At 57.7% G+C, this 22,493-nt stretch overlaps 1 protein-coding gene across 1 annotated transcript in view; it reads left to right on the forward strand.

Annotated features, from left to right (window-relative positions):
- LPIN1 (lipin 1) overlaps positions 1-22,493 on the forward strand; it is a 253,692-nt gene that overhangs the window by 230,732 nt on the left and 467 nt on the right. The window contains exons 14-24 of the mRNA XM_060187994.1: positions 292-643; positions 735-1,318; positions 1,368-1,800; positions 3,103-3,245; positions 8,086-8,193; positions 9,340-9,466; positions 11,524-11,672; positions 13,988-14,074; positions 16,180-16,332; positions 20,686-20,800; positions 22,039-22,142. Coding sequence (XP_060043977.1) covers positions 292-643; positions 735-1,318; positions 1,368-1,800; positions 3,103-3,245; positions 8,086-8,193; positions 9,340-9,466; positions 11,524-11,672; positions 13,988-14,074; positions 16,180-16,332; positions 20,686-20,800; positions 22,039-22,142 — 2,355 coding nt within the window. The remainder of the gene's footprint in view (positions 1-291; positions 644-734; positions 1,319-1,367; positions 1,801-3,102; positions 3,246-8,085; positions 8,194-9,339; positions 9,467-11,523; positions 11,673-13,987; positions 14,075-16,179; positions 16,333-20,685; positions 20,801-22,038; positions 22,143-22,493) is intronic.

A 22,493-nucleotide genomic window follows, 5' to 3' on the forward strand; every position in this document is an offset into this window, starting at 1 on the left:
TGTGGGGACAGCAGCCTGCAGAGTGAGGACTGTGGGGACAGCAGCCTGCAGAGTGAGGGCTGTGGGGACAGCAGCAGCCTGCAGAGTGAGGGCTGTGGGGACAGCAGCCTGCAGAGTGAGGACTGTGGGGACAGCAGCCTGCAGAGTGAGGGCTGTGGGGACAGCAGCAGCCTGCAGAGTGAGGACTGTGGGGGACAGCAGCCTGCAGAGTGAGGGCTGTGGGGACAGCAGCAGCCTGCAGAGTGAGGGCTGTGGGGACAGCAGCCTGCAGAGTGAGGGCTGTGGGGACAGCAGCCTGCAGAGTGAGGACTGTGGGGACAGCAGCCTGCAGAGTGAGGGCTGTGGGGACAGCAGCAGCCTGCAGAGTGAGGACTGTGGGGACAGCAGCCTGCAGAGTGAGGACTGTGGGGACAGCAGCAGCCTGCAGAGTGAGGGCTGTGGGGACAGCAGCCTGCAGAGTGAGGGCTTTGGGGACAGCAGCCTGCAGAGTGAGGACTGTGGGGACAGCAGCCTGCAGAGTGAGGACTATGGGGACAGCAGCAGCCTGCAGAGTGAGGGCTGTGGGGACAGCAGCCTGCAGTGTGAGGACTGTGGGGACAGCAGCCTGCAGAGTGAGGGCTTGGGGACAGCAGCAGCCTGCAGAGTAAGGGCTGTGGGGACAGCAGCAGCCTGCAGAGTGAGGACTGTGGGGACAGCAGCCTGCAGAGTGAGGGCTGTGGGACAGCAGCCTGCAGAGTGAGGACTGTGGGGACAGCAGCAGCCTGCAGAGTGAGGACTGTGGGGACAGCAGCAGCCTGCATAGTGATGGCTGTGGGGACAGCAGCCTGCAGAGTGAGGGCTGTGGGGACAGCATCCTGCAGAGTGAGGGCTGTGGGGACAGCAGCCTGCAGAGTGAGGGCTGTGGGGACAGCAGCAGCCTGCAGAGTGAGGACTGTGGGGACAGCAGCCTGCAGAGTGAGGACTGTGGGGACAGCAGCCTGCAGACTGAGGGCTGTGGGGATAGCAGCCTGCAGAGTGAGGACTGTGGGGACAGCAGCCTGCAGAGTGATGGCTGTGGGGACAGCAGCCTGCAGAGTGATGGCTGTGGGGACAGCAGCAGCCTGCAGAGTGAGGGCTGTGGGGACAGCAGCCTGCAGAGTGAGGGCTGTGGGGACAGCAGCCTGCAGAGTGAGGACTGTGGGGACAGCAGCCTGCAGAGTGAGGACTGTGGGGATAGCAGCCTGCAGAGTGAGGACTGTGGGGACAGCAGCAGCCTGCAGAGTGAGGACTGTGGGGACAGCAGCCTGCAGAGAGGGCTGTGGGGACAGCAGCCTGCAGAGTGAGGGCTGTGGGGACAGCAGCCTGCACAGTGAGGACTGTGGGGACAGCAGCCTGCAGAGTGAGGACTGTGGGGACAGCAACCTGCAGAGTGAGGACTGTGGGGACAGCAGCCTGCAGAGTGAGGACTGTGGGGACAGCAGCCTGCAGAGTGAGGGCTGTGGGGACAGCAGCAGCCTGCAGAGTGAGGACTGTGGGGACAGCAGCAGCCTGCATAGTGATGGCTGTGGGGACAGCAGCCTGCAGAGTGAGGGCTGTGGGGACAGCATCCTGCAGAGTGAGGGCTGTGGGGACAGCAGCCTGCAGAGTGAGGACTGTGGGGACAGTAGCTTACAGAGTGAGGGCTGTGGGGACAGCAGCCTGCAGAGTGAGGGCTGTGTGGACAGCACCCTTGGAGTCCTCTGCTGGGTGTCTGGGTCTCAGTGTCCAGTCAGGGTCCTCAGCCGGCCCTCAGGACTGGTGTTCCCCAGGTCTGACCCCTCTGTAGCCCCATTTGACTGCTTGGTTGAGTTGGAAGAAGACCGAGCCAGTCGCTGGGCCTTGGCAGCCGCTCTCCCTCCCTGATGTTCTTGGCGCACCCTCAGCCCTCCCCCTTCTCGGCAGGCAGACTCTCTGTCCTGCTGCCTGTGCTCTGGCCCTGTGGCCTCTCCCCCGCAGACGTCTTCATCACACGCCCGTTATGACTCTGTCCTCAGACTCCTGTCCTCGGGCACCTTTGCCCCTGTGGCCTTCCTGTGCCCAGGCTGCTCCCGACAAAAGCTTGAGCAGAGGCTGGCTGACACTTGAGCAGAGGCTGGCTGACGTTTGCAGTGTGATGTGGGGAAGGCACAAGGGCGCCCGCCCAGCTCTGTGAGTGTGGTAACAGGGACAGAGAGATATCTGGGCAGTGTCTGCTCCACTGTCCCGAGGGATGGAGTCAGGGGACGCCTTTTATCAGGCATCTCCCCTTGGCATGCTCCGTCCACATGCCCAGATTTGCGAGAGGTGAGAGAAGGTGAAGCCTAACCCACCAGTCTTCCTTCAGAGATGTGGCTCCGTCCAGCCACATCAGGGAGAAGAGCCTTCTAGGACTGGGGACGGGAGGCTAGTTCAGGGCCCGTTTCTCCTGGCAGATCCAGATTCCACCCACGTTCTCACCAGCTTGAATTGGGAGGGATGGCATCCTGTATAAAACAGGAACAGCTGCTCAGTTACGTCCTCAAGAAATGTTACTGTGTTGGGGAGATACATATTTATTCATTTATATTATTATTTGCCAGAGCATGCCTCTGCTTACGATGGTGTATGTACTTGAACCTGGGACTTAGGATTCCTAGATAAGAGTCTGTCTCTTGTCTTTTTTTTTGTTTGTTTCTTTTTGAAATTTTTTAATTTTTCTATTAATTATTGGATAGATTCAGAGAGAAATTGAGGGGGAGAGAGAGGTAGAGAGAGAGAGAGGGACCTTCAGCCCTACTTCACTTGTGAAGCATTCTCTGCAGCTGGGGACCAGGGGCTTGAACCCAGGTCCTTGTGCACTGTAATGTGAGTACTTAACCAGGTGCAGCACCACCTGGCCCCTTTTTATATTTACTTATTTCAAATAGAGACAGATTGAGTGGGTGAGGGGAGATAGAGAAGGACACAGAGAGAGAGAAGGACAGAAAGAGAGAGAGAGAGGGATAGAGAGAAGGAGGGAGGGAGGGAGAGAGAGAGAGGGATAGAGAGAAGGAGGGAGAGAGAGAGAGAGGAGAGTGCCCCACAGCACCATCTCACTGCTGGTGTTGTGTCCCCTCGCATTTGCAGACTGTGGGCTTGAACCTGCATCCCTGTGCGCTGGTGTGCCGCCTAATGGCATGCCCCAAGGTGTGTGACTCCTTCAAACAGTCCAGTGAGGAAACACTGGTCGTAGTGCCAAGAGACCGCCTCAGTCAGAAAGCAGGGCACTGGTGAGGACGCACGGAGTCCCAGCTTCTCCTTGACTGAGGACGAACATTGAGAAAGAGGTGGCGGCCAGGTTTTGTCTTTTCCTCTTTATTTTTTTATCAACTTTACTTATTGGGTAGAAACAGCCAGAAATCAAGAGGGAAGGGGGTGAGAGAAAGAGAGAGAGAGAGAGACCTGCAGCAGCCCCGCTTCACCACTTGAGAATTTTCCCTTGCAGTTAGGGACTGAGGGCTTGAACCCAGGTCCTTGCGATTTGTAACGTGTGCTCAACCAGGTGCACCACCACCAGGCCCCCTTGTTTTTTTTCTCTAGCAAACTATGTTGTGAAAATATTTGTGAATATTCCAGTCATGCGAAGAAAATTGGAAAGTGCCAGCCTGGGGAATGGGGAACAGGAATGGGGAACAGGGAACAGGAATGGGGAATAGGGAATAGGGAGCAAGGGATGGGAACAGGGAACAGGGAGCAGGGAACAGGAACAGGGAACAGGAATGGGGAACAGGGAGCAGGGAACAGGGAACAGGAACAGGGAGCAGGGAGCAGGGAATAGGAATGGGGAACAGGAATGGGGAACAGGAACAGGGAACAGGAACAGGAACAGGTGTTGTTTTCGCCAGGCTATGTTGTTTTCACCGGGCTGGCTTCACGAGCAGGTAACAGACGACCAGGGACTCATGGTTGAGCTGTAGGCAGTATCTCTTTATTCATGCAGGACGCAGCACAATCTAAGCCGAGCTAAGCTAAACTAACTAAAGTACCCTGAAACTCAAAATGCTGTCTTTATATATACTTGCCAAGTAGGGTGGAAACAGGATGTGACATAGAGAGGGTGGAGAGAAAAGTGACTGGTGAAAATCAGAGTGTGACAAGGAGAGGATCAGGGTGTGACAAGGAGAGGGGGCAGAGCAGGTGAGAATTCTACCACTAAACCACCAATGCCCTGGAGGGAAGGTGGTGCTTGTTAACAGAAGTTATGTAAATAGAATGAAGTGGTTATGTAAATAGAATAGTGTTAAGCAGGGGGGATTTAAACCAAATGAAACAAAAGGGGTTTTTAAAAGCAGAATTAGAAGATACTAACAATTCCCCCTTTCTTTTTAACTAATGGCCATAGTATCAGGATTGTGGGGTGAACAGAAACCTATATCATACAGGCATTTTCAAAAGAACTGGCATAAGACATGGAAAACAAAATAGGCGAGCAGCAATAACCAGTGTGATGCCAAGGGGAACGTTTCTTGCCTCAGAGGGCAAGGCCTAGCAGGTGAAAGGGCATTTCTTGCCTCTGAGAGCGCTTCATGCCTCTGGGGGCATCTCTTGCCTCAAAGGGCGTTTCCTGCCTCTGTGGGCATCTCTTGCCTCTTGGGGCGCTTCATGCCTCTGTGGGCATAACCTAATAAGATGGGTGAGTTTTCTACCTCTATGGACAGAGCCTGCAGGCGAGGGGACATGGTCTATAAAGTCTCAAGGCAATTGGCTGAAGTTAGTCTTTGAGAAACACAGCAGCGTGTACCAGTAAGTACGATGGAGGTATCAGTCCGAAGTAGCTGACCATGGAACAAATGCCAGGGGATGAAACGCTGCATGTCTGTCTTGATGGGGAATGTCGGCCACCAGAATTCTGCTTTTCTGTAGAGAGTGATCTTTGGAGTCTGTGAATCTGTTTCTTCAGGTCGTGCCAGGTTTCCGGGGGTGTGTTGTAGTCATTCCATCTTGTGGGCGATGTCAGAGAACAGGGGTCCAAATGGATTTCCAGGAATTCCATTTGAGTAGATGCTTTTTCATGTGAAGACTTGACAGCTCAAATTCACTTACTTGTCAAACAAAACTTGTAGCAGATTAGAAGTTTACTATAATTGATAACTCCATTATAATTGGAAGTCCTTTCTAGTATGATTTTAAGGTTGTTTAAACAGTTTAAACTCAATAAAATGTGGAAAGGTAAATAGAAGAACCACAGTAGAAGCCTCAGGCATGAGAATAATTAACATAATCATTGCACTATCTGCCCCACCCATAACTCATACTGTTTCAGGATTAAACGTTTCAGATTTATGCTAAGACGTAAAAAAGAAATCAAAGGAGGGAAAAAACAATTTTTGGATTGTTTCTGGATGTCTCTAGAAATCATGGTTGTGTCTAGCATTTTTTTTTTAAGTCAATGTCAAACAAAAATTCAGTCATTCAAATCACTCTCTTACGAAACAGATCTCACCATGTAGGATTAAGAGTCCCCAGAGGGCATCCTAGTCCAAAAAGCTCCTCGAAATTCCATTTAGGGTGCTTCTGACTGTTCCTGCTGGATTGCTTCAGGCACCCATTTTTAAAAGTGTCTTCCCATCGAAGAAAGAATCCAATCAAGAGAGTAGAACTAACCACGTGTCTCCATTCTTGGGGACAGCCAGGGTACTCGAGAATGCTCCTCAAATTAAAGTAGTCCTTCTCCATGGGAAACATGCGAGAAGTCCAGAAAGTCCCAGTGGAAATCCCCATGCATATCCCAAGGTCGACGGTCACAGTCATAAAGAACCAAATTGTGACCCAGAGCAAAATGTAGTCCTTTTCCTCAGGAAACCTGGGAGAGGGAATCCAGAAAGTCCAAGGAGAAATCTCCGTGCATCTCCCAAGCTCTATGATCCCGGTCATAAGAAACCAAAGTTCCCGGTCAGGGAAACAAAGTTTGGCCCAGAGCAAAATATTCCAGAGACAGAGAAATGGTCTCATGATGAAACAGTAGAGGCTTTGGCAAACCTCTTCGTAAGCAGAAGAGAAGACCATAGTGCATAGGTAGGCAAAGTCTTCACTTATCTGGGAGTTGCGCAGGTCTGGTCCCACGTTGTAGCGCCATTTATGTTGTTTTCTCCGGGCTAGGTTGTTTTCACCGGGCTGGCTTCACGGGTGGGTAACAGACGACCAGGGACTCATGGTTGAGCTGTAGGCAGTATCTCTTTATTCATGCAGGACGCAGCACAATCTAAGCCGAGCTAAGCTAAACTAAAGTACCCTAAAACTCACAATGCTGTCTTTATATATACTTGCCAAGTAGGGTGGAAACAGGATGTGACATACAGAGGGTGGAGAGAAAAGTGACTGGTGAAAATCAGAGTGTGACAAGGAGGGGGCGGAGCAGGCAAGAATCCTATCACTGAACCACAAATGCCCTGGAGGGAAGGTGGTGCTTGTTAACAGAGGTTATGTAAATAGAATGAAGTGGTTATGTAAATAGAATGGTGTTAAGCAGGGGGGATTTAAACCAAATGAAACAGAAGGGGTTTTTAAAAGCAGAATTAGAAGATACCAACAAACAGGGAGCAGGGAACAGGAATGGGGAACAGGAACGGGGAACAGGGAACAGGGAACAGGAACAGGGGACAGGAACAGGGAACAGGAACAGGAATGGGGAACAGGGAACAGGAATAGGGAACAGGGAGCAGGAAGGGGGAACAGGAACAGAGAACAGGAACAGGGTACAAGGAACAGGGTACAGGGAACAGGAACAGGGAATAGGAATGGGGAACAGGGAACAGGAACAGGGAACAGGAACAGGGAACAGGAATAGGGAACAGGGAACAGGAACAGGGAACAGGATCAGGGAACAGGGAGCAGGAATGGGGAACAGGAACAGGGAATAGGAACAGGGAACAGGAATAGGGAACAGGGAACAGGAACAGGGAACAGGATCAGGGAACAGGGAGCAGGAATGGGGAACAGGAACAGGGAATAGGAACGGGGAACAGGAATGGGGAACAGGGAACAGGAACAGGGAATGGGGAACAGGAACGGGGAACAGGAACAGGGAACAGGAACAGGGAACAGGAACAGGGAACAGGAACAGGGAACAGGAACAGGAATGGGGAACAGGAACAGGGGACAGGAACAGGGAACAGGAACAGGAATGGGGAACAGGAACAGGGGACAGGAACAGGGAACAGGAACAGGAATGGGGAACAGGAACAGGGAACAGGGAACAGGAACAGGGAACAGGAATAGGAATGGGGAACAGGAACAGGGAACAGGAACAGGGAACAGGAACAGGAATGGGGAACAGGAACAGGAATGGAGAACAGGAACGGGGAACAGGGAACACATCCACATGGGCAGCCCAGTGGCTGCCACAGCTAAGATGGGAGAGACTGGTTTCTCCCTCCCTCCCTCCCTTTCTCCCTCTCTCTCTCCCTCCTTCCTTGTTTTAGGGATCTAATACTGATTGATCAGACTGTGAGAATCAGGGTCTAACTCCACACTGTTGCCACCACCAGAGTTCTGTGTCCCCATTCCCTCCACTGGAAGCTGTTAGTCTCCTGTGGTCACAGGCTGACGGTTATTCATATAACTTTCTATATTCATGCATAGTCGCTCAGTTTTTTCCTATGGTCCTGTCTTCTCTTCCTTCCTCTTGAAATTTTTTTTATTATCTTTGTTGGATAGAGACAGCCAGGAATCGAGAGGAAGGGGGAGATAGAGAGGGAGAGAGACAGACACCTGCAGCCCTGCTTCACCACTTGCAAAGCTTTCCTCCTGCAGGTGGGGGCTGGGGGCTTGAACCCGGGTCCTTGTGCACTGTAACCAGGTGCACCACCAGCCAGTCCCCCTTCTCTTCCCTTCTAAGTCACACTTAATATTTCTGAGTGTCTTTCTTTCCCCCTGCTCTTCTCTCTCCGGGTACTGATGGAGCCCTCTGGTCACCTGCCCCGCACTTCCCCCCTCTGGGCCAGAATCCTTTTGGGGTGTGGAAGGGGAGGGACAGACTGCTTTCTGCCAGGAGCCGTGTTTCCCAGCTCTGTCCCGCATCTCTGCGCAGAGGGGCACCGGCCTGGCTCGGGGGCTGCGCTGAGGGGCCAGGGCTGTGACGTCCTCTGCTGTCTTCCAGGAGAACCAGCCGGAGCAAGGCTTGGCCGGGAAGAGCTACAGCACCGGGGAGCAGCCGTCGCCGCTCGGTGTGGGCAGCAGGTACAGGGCACGGGCCCGGGGTGCACACGCCCTCCGTCTCGCCCCAGGCCCCGTGGAGGTGCCGCCATTCCCCAGATGGCTGGGGCCTTGGACCCAGGGTCAGCCGGGCTGCAGACCGGCCCTGTCAGCCCCCAGCGGCCTGGAGCAGGGCTGAAACTGACGGGTCTGCCGATGACCTGGAGGTGGGCGCCCTTGCTGAGGCCGAGGTCTTCACACAGCCCTCTGGCTGGGCACCTGCTCAGGTGGGGTGTTGGCGGTGGGCAGGGTGCCCTGGGGCTCTGCTCCCCGGCCCACAGAGAGCACATGGAGGGGGCTCCTCAGGCCAGGCCCAGGAGTGTAGCTGTCTGGGTGTCTCCTGACCCGTGTGATGACATCGTGAGCTGGTGGACTCAAGCTGTTGTCTGGGGAGGTGATGTCATGGCTGGAAAAAGGACCAGAAAGCTGGATCAGGGAAGAGAGTAGCTCCCTAATATGGGAAAGGAGTATAAATATTGTTGACTGTAAACCCCATGGATTTGATGTGATCTGGGGCCCATATTCAGCTTAGGAGCCTATGTGACCTCTGCATCCCTGTAGATCTGCGCTCACATTCTGTGGTCATGAGTAGGAACGTTCCAAGCTGCTGGGTTTTGTCTTAACCTCACACCATTTTTTTTTTCTTGCCTCCAGGGTTATCACTGGGGCTCAGTACCTGCACTCTGAATCCACTGTTCCTGGAGGCCATTTATTTTTCCCCATTGTTGTTGTTGCTGGATAGGACAGAGAGAAATGGAGAGAGGAGGGGAAGACAGAGAGGGGGAGAGAAAGACAGACACCTGCAGACCTGCTTCACCGCCTGTGAAGTGACTCCCCTGCAGGTGGGGAGACTGTGGCTCGAACCGGGATCCTTACGTCAGTCCTTGCGCTTCGTGCCAAATGCTCTTAACCCGCTGTGCCACTACCCAGCCCCATCCCACGTATCTTTCATTGATAAGTCCATTGATAAATTCACTGATGAGCTCACTGGTAGTAAGAGGGCATGGTAGAGAACCACTGGAGAAGCTCGGGGGAGAAGCCCGTCCACCTGCCGCTGACGCCCGGAGGCTGCCGCCTCTCTGGGGGCCCCCAGACACACTTCCTGACGCTGGTCCCGTGACCGTGTTCCAGGACAAAGCGGGAGTCGTCCTCCAGCGACGAAGAGCAGGCGGCGGCCAAGCCGTCCCACGCGGCCCACGTGCCCCTGCTGCCCGGCGTCAGCTACCGCAAGACCCTGCGGCTCACGTCCGAGCAGCTGGTGAGTCCCTGCTTGGCCCTCCTTCTTCCAGAGGCCTGGCTGTCTGGCTGTCCTGCTGCCTCTTGCTGCCAGGACTCCCCTGCTCTCTGTTTCTTTGGCCTCCAGGGTTATCTCTGGGGCTCAGCGCCGGCACTGTGAATCCACGGCTCTGGTTTTCACCATTTTATTGGACAGGACAGAGAGAAAGTGACAGGAGAGGGGGGAGACAGAAGCAGCTCTGCTTAACCACTTTTTAGTGCCCTCTGCAGGTGGGGAGCAGTGCTCGAACCCAGATTCTTGCAGGGATATTTGAGCTTCACCGGGTGCACCACCACTCGGCCCCCGACCCCCTCTGCTCCATCCCAAGGCACTCGCTACTGGCCGCTGCCCACCACAGGCCCTGCTCCAGGCCGCCCCTCAGATGCGGCAGGGGCTGGAGCTCCCTGAGGTCTAAGTGACCCCCAGGCTAGCAGCATCTTGGGGTGTGTCCACATGCCCACTCTCCTGTGGCTTCAGAACTGGGGGGCAGGGGGCAAGGCAGTGGGGTTCAGAGCGTGTCAGGCCCACTGTGCCCACAGAGAGCCCCTACCTGGCGCCAGGCCCCCCACCCTGTGGCCCCTGCGGCCTGTGGGCAGGCCCTGGGCCTGGATCCCTGCCTGCTCTGGACGTCAGTGCCGATGGTGTGTGGGCGTCAGGCCTAGCTGCAGGGTGTTCTGAGAGCAGAGCCTCCTCCTGCCACCCGGCAGCTCTGCAGGGTTGGGGTGGGGGCCGCACATCGGGGATGCAGCTGGGTGGGGTGCCGACAAGGGTTCCCCTGGAGGGACTCAGACTGCCCTCTGGAGGCTGTTTTGCTTGTGTCTGGATAACCCTTCTCTGGCTGGAGGCCTGGCCAGTGGCACTTGTGCCCAGCATGGTCCTCACGGTTCTTATTTCACGGGAGCTGCTGTCCACACTGGACCTTAGTTTGTCTGCCCAGCCCGGCCCTTCCCCCACCCCCTTTCACGGGCAGGAAGTTGGTTCCGATCAGAGGCTGTGATTTTGTGATTTCTTTTCTTTAAAAAATATTTATTTATTTACTTATTCCTTTTTGTTGCCCTTGTTTTATTGTTATAGTTATTATTGTTGTTATTGATGTCATTGTTGTTGGATAGAACAGAGAGAAATGGAGAGAGGAGGGGAAGACAGAGAGGGGGAGAGAAAGACAGACACCTGCAGACCTGCTTCACTACCTGTGAAGCGACTCCCCTGCAGGTGGGGAGCTGGGGGCTCAAACCAGATCCTTAGGCCAGCCCTTGCGCTTTGTGTCACATGTGCTTAGCCCGCTGTGCTGCCGCCCGACTCCTGATTTTGTGATTTCTTAATGCTGGACCTCAGAGTCTGCCAGCTACCCGCCTGGCAGTTCTCATCCAGAAATCCGGGGTCAGGAAAGCGTGACGCTGAGAGTCAGCTTCTGCGGAGGCAGGAGCCCTGATTCTTTTTCCCGACCCCGGCGCTGGGGCTGGCAGTGCAGGGCCCAGCCTGCAAGGAGAGTCAGTCCGGGTGCAGGCTCCCCGTCCTGCAGAGACACCCCCTCCCCCGAGAGCAGATCATGGGAGCAGGAAGGGAGCCGTGGCTCAGTGTGACCCTTCTTAAAAATATATATGTATATTCATTAATTTTTATTATGAATGTTATTTTTATTAACTTTTTATTATTGTGTATATTCATTAATTTTTATTAATTTATTATTTATTGGATAGAGACAGCCAGAAATCAAGAGGAATGGGGAGGTAGAGAGGGACAGGGAGAAGGAAGAAGCACGAAACTAGCAAGGGCTAAACCAAATCTCCCGGAGGTGGGGGGAGTGAGACCAAACCAATGTAACAAAAAAGACCGTATAAATAGACCACAACGTCCAGCAACGTAACAGAAGCAGAACTAGATGCGTACCAACAGTAAGGTGTGCGCTCGACCAGGCGCGCCACCACCCAGCCCGCGGTTGACCCTGTGGAAAGTGCCCCAGTGCCGCCTTTGCTGGGACCCAGCGGGTGCCGTCCACAGGTCTCCCCCATGACAGGCCGCCCCGTCCTGTCTTCCAGCAAAGCCTGAAGCTGAAGAACGGCCCCAATGACGTGGTGTTCAGTGTCACCACCCAGTACCAGGGCACCTGCCGCTGTGAGGGCACCATCTACCTGTGGGACTGGGACGACAAGGTCATCATCTCAGACATTGATGGCACCATCACCAGGTGGTTGGCAGTACCCGGGGGTCCCGGGGGTCCTCAGGACTGGGGTGGCGGGGGAGGTGGGCTCAGCCAGCACCCGGGGGTCCTCAGGACTGGGGGTGGCAGGGGAGGTGGGCTCAGCCAGCACCTGGGGGTCCTCAGGACTGGGGGGGCTGGGGAGGTGGGCTCAGTCAGTACCCTGGGGTCCTAAGGACTGGGGCAGGCTGGGGAGGTGGGCTCAGTCAGCACCCGGGGGTCCTCAGGACTGGGGGGGCTGGGGAGGTGAGCTCAGCCAGCACCTGGGGGTCCTCAGGACTGGGGTGGACTGGGGAGGTGGGCTCAGTCAGTACCCTGGGGTCCTCAGGACTGGGGTGGGCTAGGGAGGTGGGCTCAGTCAGTACCCTGGGGTCCTCAGGACTGGCGCAGGCTGGGGAGGTGGGCTCAGCCAGCACCCGGGGGTCCTCAGGACTGGGGTGGCTGGGGAGGTGAGCTCAGTCAGCACCCGGGGGTCCTCAGGACTGGGGTGGCTGGGAAGGTGGGCTCAGTCAGCACCCGGGGGTCCTCAGGACTGGGGTGGCTGGGGAGGTGGGCTCAGTCAGCACCCGGGGGTCCTCAGGACTGGGGGGGCGGGGAAGGTGGGCTCAGTCAGCACCCGGGGGTCCTCAGGACTGGGGTGGCTGGGGAGGTGGGCTCAGTCAGCACCCGGGGGCCCTCAGGACTGGGGGGGCTGGGGAGGTGGGCTCAGTCAGCACCCGGGGTCCTCAGTACTGGGGGGACTGGGGAGGTGGGCTCAGTCAGCACCCGGGGTCCTCAGGACTGGAGGTGGCCTGGGGCAGGCGACTCCTGCTCGTCTTCTAAGGCTGCCAGGGACTCAGGACCCAGGTGCTGGTGCCCTCAGGGATGCTGGCCAAGGCAGAAGGCGTAGGGTTGTTTATCTCGACCCCAGCCTGGCCCTGGCTCTGGCCCTACCCCTGGCTCTGCCCCTGCCCCTGCCTCTTGCCCAGGCCCTATCCCTGTCCCTGGACATGGCCCTGGCCCTTGCTCTGGTCCTGGCTCCTGCCCCTAGCCCTGTCCCTGCCCCTACCTCTTGACCAGGCCCTGTCCCTGGTCCTGGTTCTGTTCCTACCCCTGGCCCTGGCCCTGTCATGCCCCTGGCTCTAGTCCCGGCTCCTGCCCTGCCCCTGCCCCTGGCCCTGGCCCCTGCACCTGCCCCTAGCCCTGCTCCTGTCCCTGGCTCTGCCCCTTTCCCTGGCTCTGCCCCTGCCCCTTGCCCTGTCATGCCCCTGGACCTGTCATGCCCCTGCCCCTAGCCCTGTCATGCCCCTGGTCCTGCCCCTGCCCCTAGCCCTGTCATGCCCCTGCCCCTAGCCCTGTCATGCCCCTGCCCCTAGCCCTGTCATGCCTCTAGCCCTGTCATGCCCCTGGCCCTGTCATGCCCCTGCCCCTAGCCCTGTCATGCCCCTGCCCCTAGCCATGTCATGCCCCTAGCCCTGTCATGCCCCTGGCCCTGTCATGTCCCTGCCCCTAGCCCTGTCATGCCCCTGCCCCTAGCCCTGTCATGCCCCTAGTCCTGTCATGCCCCTGGCCCTGTCATGTCCCTGCCCCTAGCCCTGTCATGTCCCTGGTCCTGCCCCTGGCCCTGGCCCCTGCACCTGCCCCTAGCCCTGCCCCTGTCCCTGGCTCTGCCCCTTTCCCTGGCTCTGCCCCTGGTCCTTCTCCTGCCCCTGCCTCTGGCCCTGTCCTGCCCCTAGCCCTGTCATGCCCCTGGTCCTGCTCCTGGTCCTGCCCCTGCCCCTGGCCCTGGCCCTGCCCCCTGAACCTGCCCCTAGCCCTGCCCCTGTCCCTGGCTCTGCCCCTTTACCTGGCTCTGCCCCTGCCCCTGCCCCTGGCCCTGTCATGCCCCTGGTCCTGCTCCTGGCTCTGCCCCTAGCCCTGTCCTGCCCCTAGCCCTGTCCCTGCCCCTGGCCCTGGTGGTGCCAGGATCTTGAGTCTCATGTGCTGAGTCACTGTCACACTGTCTCCCTGGCCTCTCCAGGAACTCGGTGCCTGCTGTCAGGGTGTTGGGGTGTTGCTTCTTGATTGGCTTCTGGCGTGAATGCCGTCTGAAGGGCCTGTCACTCTGACTTAGCACGTGGAGGACAGGCCCCAGGACCCTGCTGAAGGCCCCCGTGGGTGCGCCAGCCCAGCCCTCTGTGCACCTCAGATGCCGGCTTCAGCACAGGGTCTGCTCTGCTGCTGTCCAGGGGCTGGTATTTCTGACGTTTCTGGTGTGAACCCGCCTGGGCCTTTCCCCCTGGGCTGACGCCGTTCCCCTCTGGCCCGTTTCTGTATCCCTGCAGGTCAGACACTCTCGGCCACATCCTGCCCACCCTGGGGAAGGACTGGACCCACCAGGGCATCGCCAAACTCTACCACAAAGTGAGCCAGTAAGTGGAGCCCGGGCGCACCTCTTCACCCCGCTGGGCACCCAGGGCTGCCTCCCTGCCACGGGGACGGGGACGGTCTCAGGTCAGGTGCTGGGGCGTGCTGGGTCCTCTGGCACGGCGCGGGGCATGGCGCTGGGCCCCGGAGTGTGAGGCCGCCCTTCTGGCCTGGGGGGATCTTCCGGGGAGGCACAGCTGAGACCCGCTCTCCCTCTGTGAGACCCACGTCCGTGACGTAGAATTCACTAACTTGGAAAGTCAGGCTGGGAGAGTCCATTGATCTTTCTTTTTAAAATATTTTTAATTTAGTCTGGATTTGGGTAAAGACAAAGTGAAAGGGAAGGGGGAGGGAGGGAGGCAGAGAGACCCCCGCAGCTCTGCTGCACCACCCCTGAAGCTTTTCCCCTGCGGGTGGGGGGGCCAGGGGCTCGAACCTGGGTCCTCGAGCTCCACACCTGCTCACCCAGGCCGGCATTCCCGGGGGCTGACACTGGTCCTGCCTCCCCGTCGCAGGCCGGGCCAGAGGTGGGCTCTCGGCACAGTCGGGCTGTCCCGTCCACTGGGCGCTCACTCATGTGTCCCCGGCCGCTTCTGTGTCTGCGTGTGCTCACATTACCTGGCCACCCGCAAGGCCTCTGTGGTCGACTCAGAGTGCAGAGCCAGAGGCCGTGGCCCGAGAAGCCGTTCCCCTCCCCGCGGCTGGGCATGGCCCTGAAGCCCTCCGCCGTGTCTGGCAGGAACATGCAGAGTGTTTGCCTGGGTGATGATCCCTGAGGAGAGGGACACAGGCAGGGCGAGGCAGCTCAGCCCGTCCCCAGAGGGCAGTGCCTGTGGCGGCCTGTGCAGGGGGACATGCAGAGGGACAGGCAGGGGGACATGCCCACAGAGGGATGGGCAGGGGGACATGCCACAGAGGGATGGGCAGGGGGACACGCCACAGAGGGATGGGTAGGGGGACATGCCCACAGAGGGACGGGCAGGGGGACATGCCACAGAGGGATGGGCAGGGGGACACGCCACAGAGGGATGGGCAGGGGGACATGCCACAGAGGGACGGGCAGGGGGACATGCCCACAGAGGGATGGGCAGGGGGACACGCCACAGAGGGATGGGCAGGGGGACATGCCACAGAGGGATGGGCAGGGGGACATGCCCACAGAGGGATGGGCAGGGGGACATGCCACAGAGGGACGGGCAGGGGGACATGACCACAGGGCACAGGCAGGGGGACTGGCCCACAGAGGGACGGGCAGGGGGACATGCCCACAGAGGGACGGGCAGGGGGACATGCCCACAGAGGGACAGGCAGGGGGACATGCCCACAGAGGGACGGGCAGGGGGACATGCCCACAGGGGACAGGCAGGGGGACTTGCCCACAGAGGGACGGGCAGGGGGACATGCCCACAGGGGGACAGGCAGGGGGACATGCCCACAGGGGGATGGGCAGGGGGAAGTTCCCACAGAGGGACGAGCAGGGAGACATGCCCACAGAGGGACGGGCAGGGGGACATGCCACAGAGGGACGGGCAGGTGGACATGACCATAGGGGACAGGCAGGGGGACATGCCCACAGGGGGACGGGCAGGGGGAAATTCCCACAGAGGGACGAGCAGGGGGACATGCCCACAGAGGGACGGGCAGGGGGACATGCCACAGAGGGACGGGCAGGGGGACATGACCACAGGGGACAGGCAGGGGGACATGCCCACAGGGGGATGGGCAGGGGCAAATGCCCACAGAGGGACGGGCAGGGGGACATGCCCACAGAGGGACGGGCAGGGGGACATGCCCACAGAGGGACGGGCAGGGGGACATGCCCACAGGGGGACGGGCAGGGGGACATGTCTACGGAGGGATGGGTAGGGGGACATGCCACAGAGGGACGGGTAGGGGGAAATGCCCACTGGGGGATGGGCAGGGGGACATGCCCACAGGGGGACGGGCAGGGGATGCGCCCTGAGGCTGACAGGGGAGGGCTTCTCATGGAAGGAAAGGATGTCTCCCATCCCAGTGCTGCAGCCTCGACTTTCCTGCTCAGCACACCTCAGGTCATGTGGCAGCTGTTCCCATGATGCCACCCAGTGTGACCGTTCTTCATCTATTCCAGGAACGGATACAAGTTCCTCTACTGCTCCGCACGCGCCATCGGGATGGCGGACATGACCCGGGGCTACCTGCACTGGGTGAACGAGAGGGGCACCGTGCTGCCCCAGGGGCCTCTGCTGCTCAGCCCCAGCAGCCTGTTCTCTGCGCTTCACAGGTACAGTGGTGGGATCCACACACCCCAAACCTTGAGCTGGGGTCCCCACAGCCTCTGAACCCTGAGCTGGGGTCTAGACAGCCCTCAACCCTGACCTGGGGTGCACACAGCCCCTGAACCCTAAGTCTGGGGTCCACACAGCCCCCAAACCCTATGTCTGGGGTCCACACAGGCCATGAACCCTAAGTCTGGGGTCCACACAGCCCCCGAACCCTAATTCTGGGGTCCACACAGCCCCCGAACCCTAAGTCTGGGGTCCACACAGCCCCCGAACCCTAAGTCTGGGGTCCACACAGCCCCCGACCCTAAGTCTGGGGTCCACACAGCCCCCGACCCTAAGTCTGGGGTCTACACAGCCCCTGACCCTAAGTCTGGGGTCTACACAGACCCCGAACCCTAAGTCTGGGGTCCACACAGCCCCCGAACCCTAAGTCTGGGGTCCACACAGCCCCTGAACCCTAAGTCTGGGGTCCACACAGCCCCCGAACCCTAAGTCTGGGGTCTACATAGCCCCTGAACCCTAAGTCTGGGGTCCACACAGCCCCCGAACCCTAAGTCTGGGGTCCACACAGCCCCCAAACCCTAAGTCTGGGGTCCACACAGGCCTCGACCCTAAGTCTGGGGTCTACACAGCCCCTGAACCCTAAGTCTGGGGTCCACACAGCCCCCGAACCCTAAGTCTGGGGTCCACACAGCCCCTGAACCCTAAGTCTGGGGTCCACACAGCCTCTGAACCTTAAGTCTGGGGTCCACACAGCCCCCCCCCCAATCCCTGGGGGGAAAGTTCTGCTGTTCTCGACAGTACCAGCTCCTCACAGAGGGTCAGAGGGTTCATCTGAAATATAAGAGCTCCACTTCTAGCACCCAACTGCCCCCAGCACCCAACTGCCCCTCCCAGCACCCAACTGCCCCTCCCAGCACCCAACTGCCCCTCCCAGCACCCAACTGCCCCTCCCAGCACCCACCCCCCCCTCCCAGCACCCACCTCCCCCTCCCAGCACCCAACTGCCCCTCCCAAAACCCAACTGTTCCTTCCCAGCACCCAACTGCCCCTTCCCAGCACCCAACTCCCCCACCCAGCACCCAACTGCCCCTCCCAGCACCCAACTCCCCCACCCAGCACCCAACTCCCCCACCCAGCATCCAACTGCCCTTTCCCAGCACCCAACTCCCCCTCCCAGCACCCACCTCCCCCTCCCAAAACCCAACTATTCCTTCCCAGCACCCAACTGCCCCTTCCCAGCACCCAACTCCCCCACCCAGCACCCAACTGCCCCTCCCAGCACCCAACTGCCCCACCCAGCACCCAACTCCCCTACCCAGCACCCAACTGCCCCTCCCAGCACCCAACTGCCCCTTCCCAGCACCCAACTCCCCCTCCCAACACCCAACTGCCCCTCCCAGCACCCAACTCCCCCTCCCAGCACCCAACTCCCCCTCCCAACACCCAACTGCCCCTCCCAGCACCCAACTGCCCCTCCCAGCACCCAACTGCCCCTTCCCAGTACCCAAATCCCCCTCCCAACACCCAACTGCCCCTCCCAGCACCTAACTCCCCCTCCCAGCACCCAGCTGCCCCTCCCAGTACCCAACTCCCCCTCCAAGCACCCAGCTGCCCCCTCCCAGCACCCACCTCCCCCTCCCAGCACCCACCTCCCCCTCCCAGCACCCAGCTGCCCCTCCCAGCACCCACCTCCCCCTCCCAGCACTCAACTGCCCCCTCCCAACTCCCCCCCAGCAACCTCCCCCCAGCACCCACCTCTCCCCTCCTAACTCCCCCCTCCCAGCACCGAGCTCCCTCAGTGAAGCAGTGCTGTGTTTCCTCTCGTGGGCTTCTGATGCCCACGAGATGCCACCGTCCTGCGTGGCCGTGGCTGTGGATCTGGTGGCTGTGACTGGGTGGCTCTGGCCCTGCGGTTCACCTGCCTACAAGCAGCAGCAGCCTCTTGAGGGGCTGACAGTGCAGCCCTCCGGTCCCTGGGCGGGCTCCCTTCCAAGCGTGCAGTCTCCCGTGGCGGGTCTCCGATGGGGCTCATATCAGACACCGTGCGTTTCCACGCATAGGAAATAGGCCTCTGAAGCGTTATGTGTGTCATCTCACACAGAAAAGCTTGGCGAAAACAACAGCCTGTCTTCGGCTGGCTCCCAGTCACTTGGCATCGTAAAATCTTGCCTTTTATGTCCTGTTTCTGATGCGTGAAAATGCACTTGATTCGTGTGCACTGACTTTTATTTTGTGAATATCACTGATTTTTTTATTACTGATTTTTAGTGCTTTGATCCTGTCACCAAACTGCTGACCTCATGCAGAATCTTACCCTTGGTGGGCACCCCCCTGCTGCAGGGAGTCACTTGTTCTGAGTGACAGCAGACATGCCTTCTCTTCCAGTCCTAACTTTTTAAGACAATTTCTCTCTTCCATGTACTGGTTAGAATCTGCAGCACGGAGCTGGATAGAGGTGGTAACAGCACCACACCATTATTTTAGCGGGATGTTTGCACGAGGCTGGGCTATCCCACTGCTCCCAGCTGACGAGTTTTCATCCTGAATTGACGTTGGATTGTCTGCCCCTACTGAGATGGTCCCAGCTGTCATCTGTTGCACCTCAGGCTTTTGAAAGACAGTCAGTGCCAGGGATTGTACGTGGGCCCTTGGAGCCTCAGGCATAAACTTATTTCTGTATAGTTGTTATGCTGTGCCCCAGGCCCTGCGTTTTTCATTTTAGGTTTTGTTTCTGAGGTCATGCTACTCTCATGAAAGAAGGTTTATGACCTTCCTGGGCAGAGGCTCTCACCCATGTGTCCTGGAGCCCCCCCTCCCCAGAGCCCTGCCCCACTAGGGACAGACAGACACAGGCTGGGGGTGTGGATCCACCTGCCAACACCCATGTCCAGCAGAGAAGCAATGACAGAAGCCAGAACTCCCACCTTCTGCTCCCCATAAAGAATTTGGTCCATCTTCCCAGAGGGGGAGAAATGTCAGGAGAAGATGCCCAGAGGGCTCTGAACTCCAACTCCATCAGGACCCCGAGAGAGAGGAGGGAAAAGGGAGGGGCATTTGGATATAGTGACAGGTATCGGTGTGCCTTGGGAAGGAGGAGAAGATGAGGGGACCATGGGGGAGAGTGGTCAAATATAAACGAATAGACAGAGTTGTAGAAATAACAGTCAGCTCACATCTGCAGCCTTGGGAGAACTGTGGTAGCTTCCAGTGGAGGGGCTGGGGACACAGAGCTCGGGTGGTGGGAAGGGTGTGGAGTTGTGTTGTTTTCGCCGGGCTGGCTTCACGGGCGGGTAACAGACGACCCGGGACTCATGGCTGGGTTGTATGCAGTATCTCTTTATTCATGCAGGACACAGCGCAATCTATACCAAGCTAAGCTAAACTAAACACTACAATCCTGTCCTTATAAATATACTAGCCCAGTAGGGTGGGAACAAGATGCGACACAGAGAGGGTGGAGAGAAAAGTGACTGGTGAAAATCAGAGTGTGACAAGGAGAGGGGGCGGAGCAGGCGAGAATTCTATCACTGAACCACCAATGCCCTGGAGGGAGGGTGGTGCTTGTTAACAGCGGTTATGTAAATAGAATGAAGTGGTTATGTAAATAGAATAGTGTTAAGCAGGGGGGATTAAACTAATGAAACAGAAGGGGTTTTTAGAAGCATATCAACAGAATTGTACTCATTAGCTGGAAATTTTGTGAATCAGTATTAAAGCTCTCTCTCTCTTTCTTTCTCACAAACACACACACACACACACTGGAGGGGCTGGGGACACAGAGCTTGGGTGGTGGGAAGGGTGTGGAGTTGTACTCATTAGCTGGAAATTTTGTCAATCAATATTAAATCACACACACACACACACACACACACACACACACACACACACACACACACACACACACACACACACACACGAAAACCACCGGAAAACGGAGGGTGCGTAAGCCCAGGATTTGCAGCTGCCCATGTGGGACTTCTCCCCACTGCCACCCACTGCAGGGGGAGGGGTCTGCGCAGAGCTGCTGGTTCTGCTGCACATTTGAGGCATCCAAGCAGATTTCTGTTCATGTGGGGAAACAGTGAAAGAAAAGTTTAAGGCTTGCCCTCTTTTTCTAAGCCCCGGAATTGTCTGTGCCTAGGATGGCCGACTGGCAAATGTCCTGGGCGAGGTCCCCTGTCCCGCAGGCTTCTGTGAGGGCAGACTCACCTCTGTCTGGTGCCTCCCCTGGAGAGCCTGGCCAGCTGAGCGTCCTTGGTGTCACGGTGACTGACAGCGGAACACAGCCGGGCGCAAATGAAGCTTCTCTCGAGCTGGCTACTTGTTTATTTACGTGTTTGTTTTAACAGAGAGGTGATTGAGAAGAAGCCCGAGAAGTTTAAAGTCCAGTGTCTGACTGACATCAAGAACCTCTTCTTTCCCAACACGGAGCCCTTTTATGCTGCCTTCGGAAACCGGCCGGCCGTGAGTGCGGGCGGGCGTGTGTGAGCTCTGACGGGCTGAGCTAGAAGGTGGGTGAGGACAGGGCTCCTCCTGCAGCCAGTCCCTGGACTCGAACATCCAGCCTGCAGGTGTAGACCCCCACCCGGCCTCTAGTTCCCCTGCAGGTTGGTCCCACAAATGGCCTGTGGGACTTCCGCTTCAAATCCCAGAAAACTTGCTGAATTAGTCAGAACAGAACAATTGAGCAGGCCATTCCCTGCGGGGAAACTGCGGGGCAGCCCATAGCATGGCCATGAATTCCACACCTCACGTTGGAAGAACATTGCTTTCTGTTTTTTTTTTTTTTTTCTTCGTTCTTTCTTTCTTTCTTTCTTTCTCTCTTTCTTTCTCTTTTTTTTTCAGCAGAACACTCTGGCTCTGGCTTATTGGTGATGCAGGCGATTGACCTGGGACCTTAGAGCCTCAGGCACGAGAGTCTCTTTGCATAGCCATGATGCTGTCTGCCCCGGCCAGAACATCGCTTTCTGTCTTTCAAATATTTTTTTAAATTTTTTTGGCTCAAGACAGAAATTGAGAGCTTGGGTGGGGAGAGAGACAGAGAGGCACCTGCAGCCCTGCTTCATCACCTGTGATGCGTACCCCTGCGGGTGGGGGCTGGGAGCTTGAACCCGGGTCCTTGTGCATGGGGACAGGTACACCCCTGCCCAGCCCGAGTTCTGCTCTGCTGTGAGCATACTGCTCACACACTCTAGACAGTGCCACATTCTATAGAGAGTCCAGGTGGGCAGTCACTTCTGGGCGGGCATACCTCTCCCTTCCAAAAGACTCCGGAGAAAGCAGGTATGGGAGGCCCACGGGGTATTAGGACAGTAGGCCCAGGGTGGCTGTCCACACTCAGCTCAGCTCTAGGCGGTCATTTCCATGGCTGAGGAGAATTCCTTGTCTCTCTCTCTCTTTAAGTTGTTTATTGGATAGAGAAAGCCAGAAATTGAGAGGGAAGAAGCTGGTAGGGAGAGAGACAGAGACACGTGCAGCCCTGCTTCACCACGTGCAAAGCTTTCCCCCTGCAGGCGGGGGGAACCGGGGGCTCCGAACCCGGGTCCTTGCTCCATCAGGCATTTCGCCACCCAGCCCCAAGAATCCCTTCTCTAAGTTGCTTGGAGCAGTACTCCTGGTGCAGTAGTGCATCGAGCCAGAAATGCCACACGCCTTGGCCGCGGATCCCCTCCCCCAGCGACTCTTGTCTCTGCCCCGGGCAGGACGTGTATTCATACAAGCAAGTCGGGGTGTCTCTGAACAGAATCTTCACGGTCAACCCCAAAGGAGAGCTGGTACAGGAGCACGCCAAGACCAACATCTCTTCGTGAGTAGTCTGCGCACTCGTCTGTTTTTCATTTCGTCTATTCCTTTATTTCTTTGCCGCCAGCGATGGTGCTGGGGCTCGGTAGCCACACCGCAAAGCCCCGGCTCCTGGCAGCCATGCTGTCCCCTTCCTACATCAGACAGAGAGACCTGGAGTGGAGGGAAGAAGGCTGCTGAGGGGCAGAGGGCACCACCCATGCCCAGGTCCCGCCCAGCTCAACAAGGACACAGCTCCTCAGAGATGTCCTTGACCCTGCCCACACGTGGCTTCCCGGAGGCTGGATGCCAGGCCCTTCCCTCCTGTGCCCTCCCTCCCTCCCTCCCACCCTCAGACGCCCCAGCCTCACTCATG

The sequence above is a fragment of the Erinaceus europaeus genome, chromosome 3, assembly GCF_950295315.1.
Source record: "Erinaceus europaeus chromosome 3, mEriEur2.1, whole genome shotgun sequence".
NCBI classification, from domain to species: domain Eukaryota; kingdom Metazoa; phylum Chordata; class Mammalia; order Eulipotyphla; family Erinaceidae; genus Erinaceus; species Erinaceus europaeus.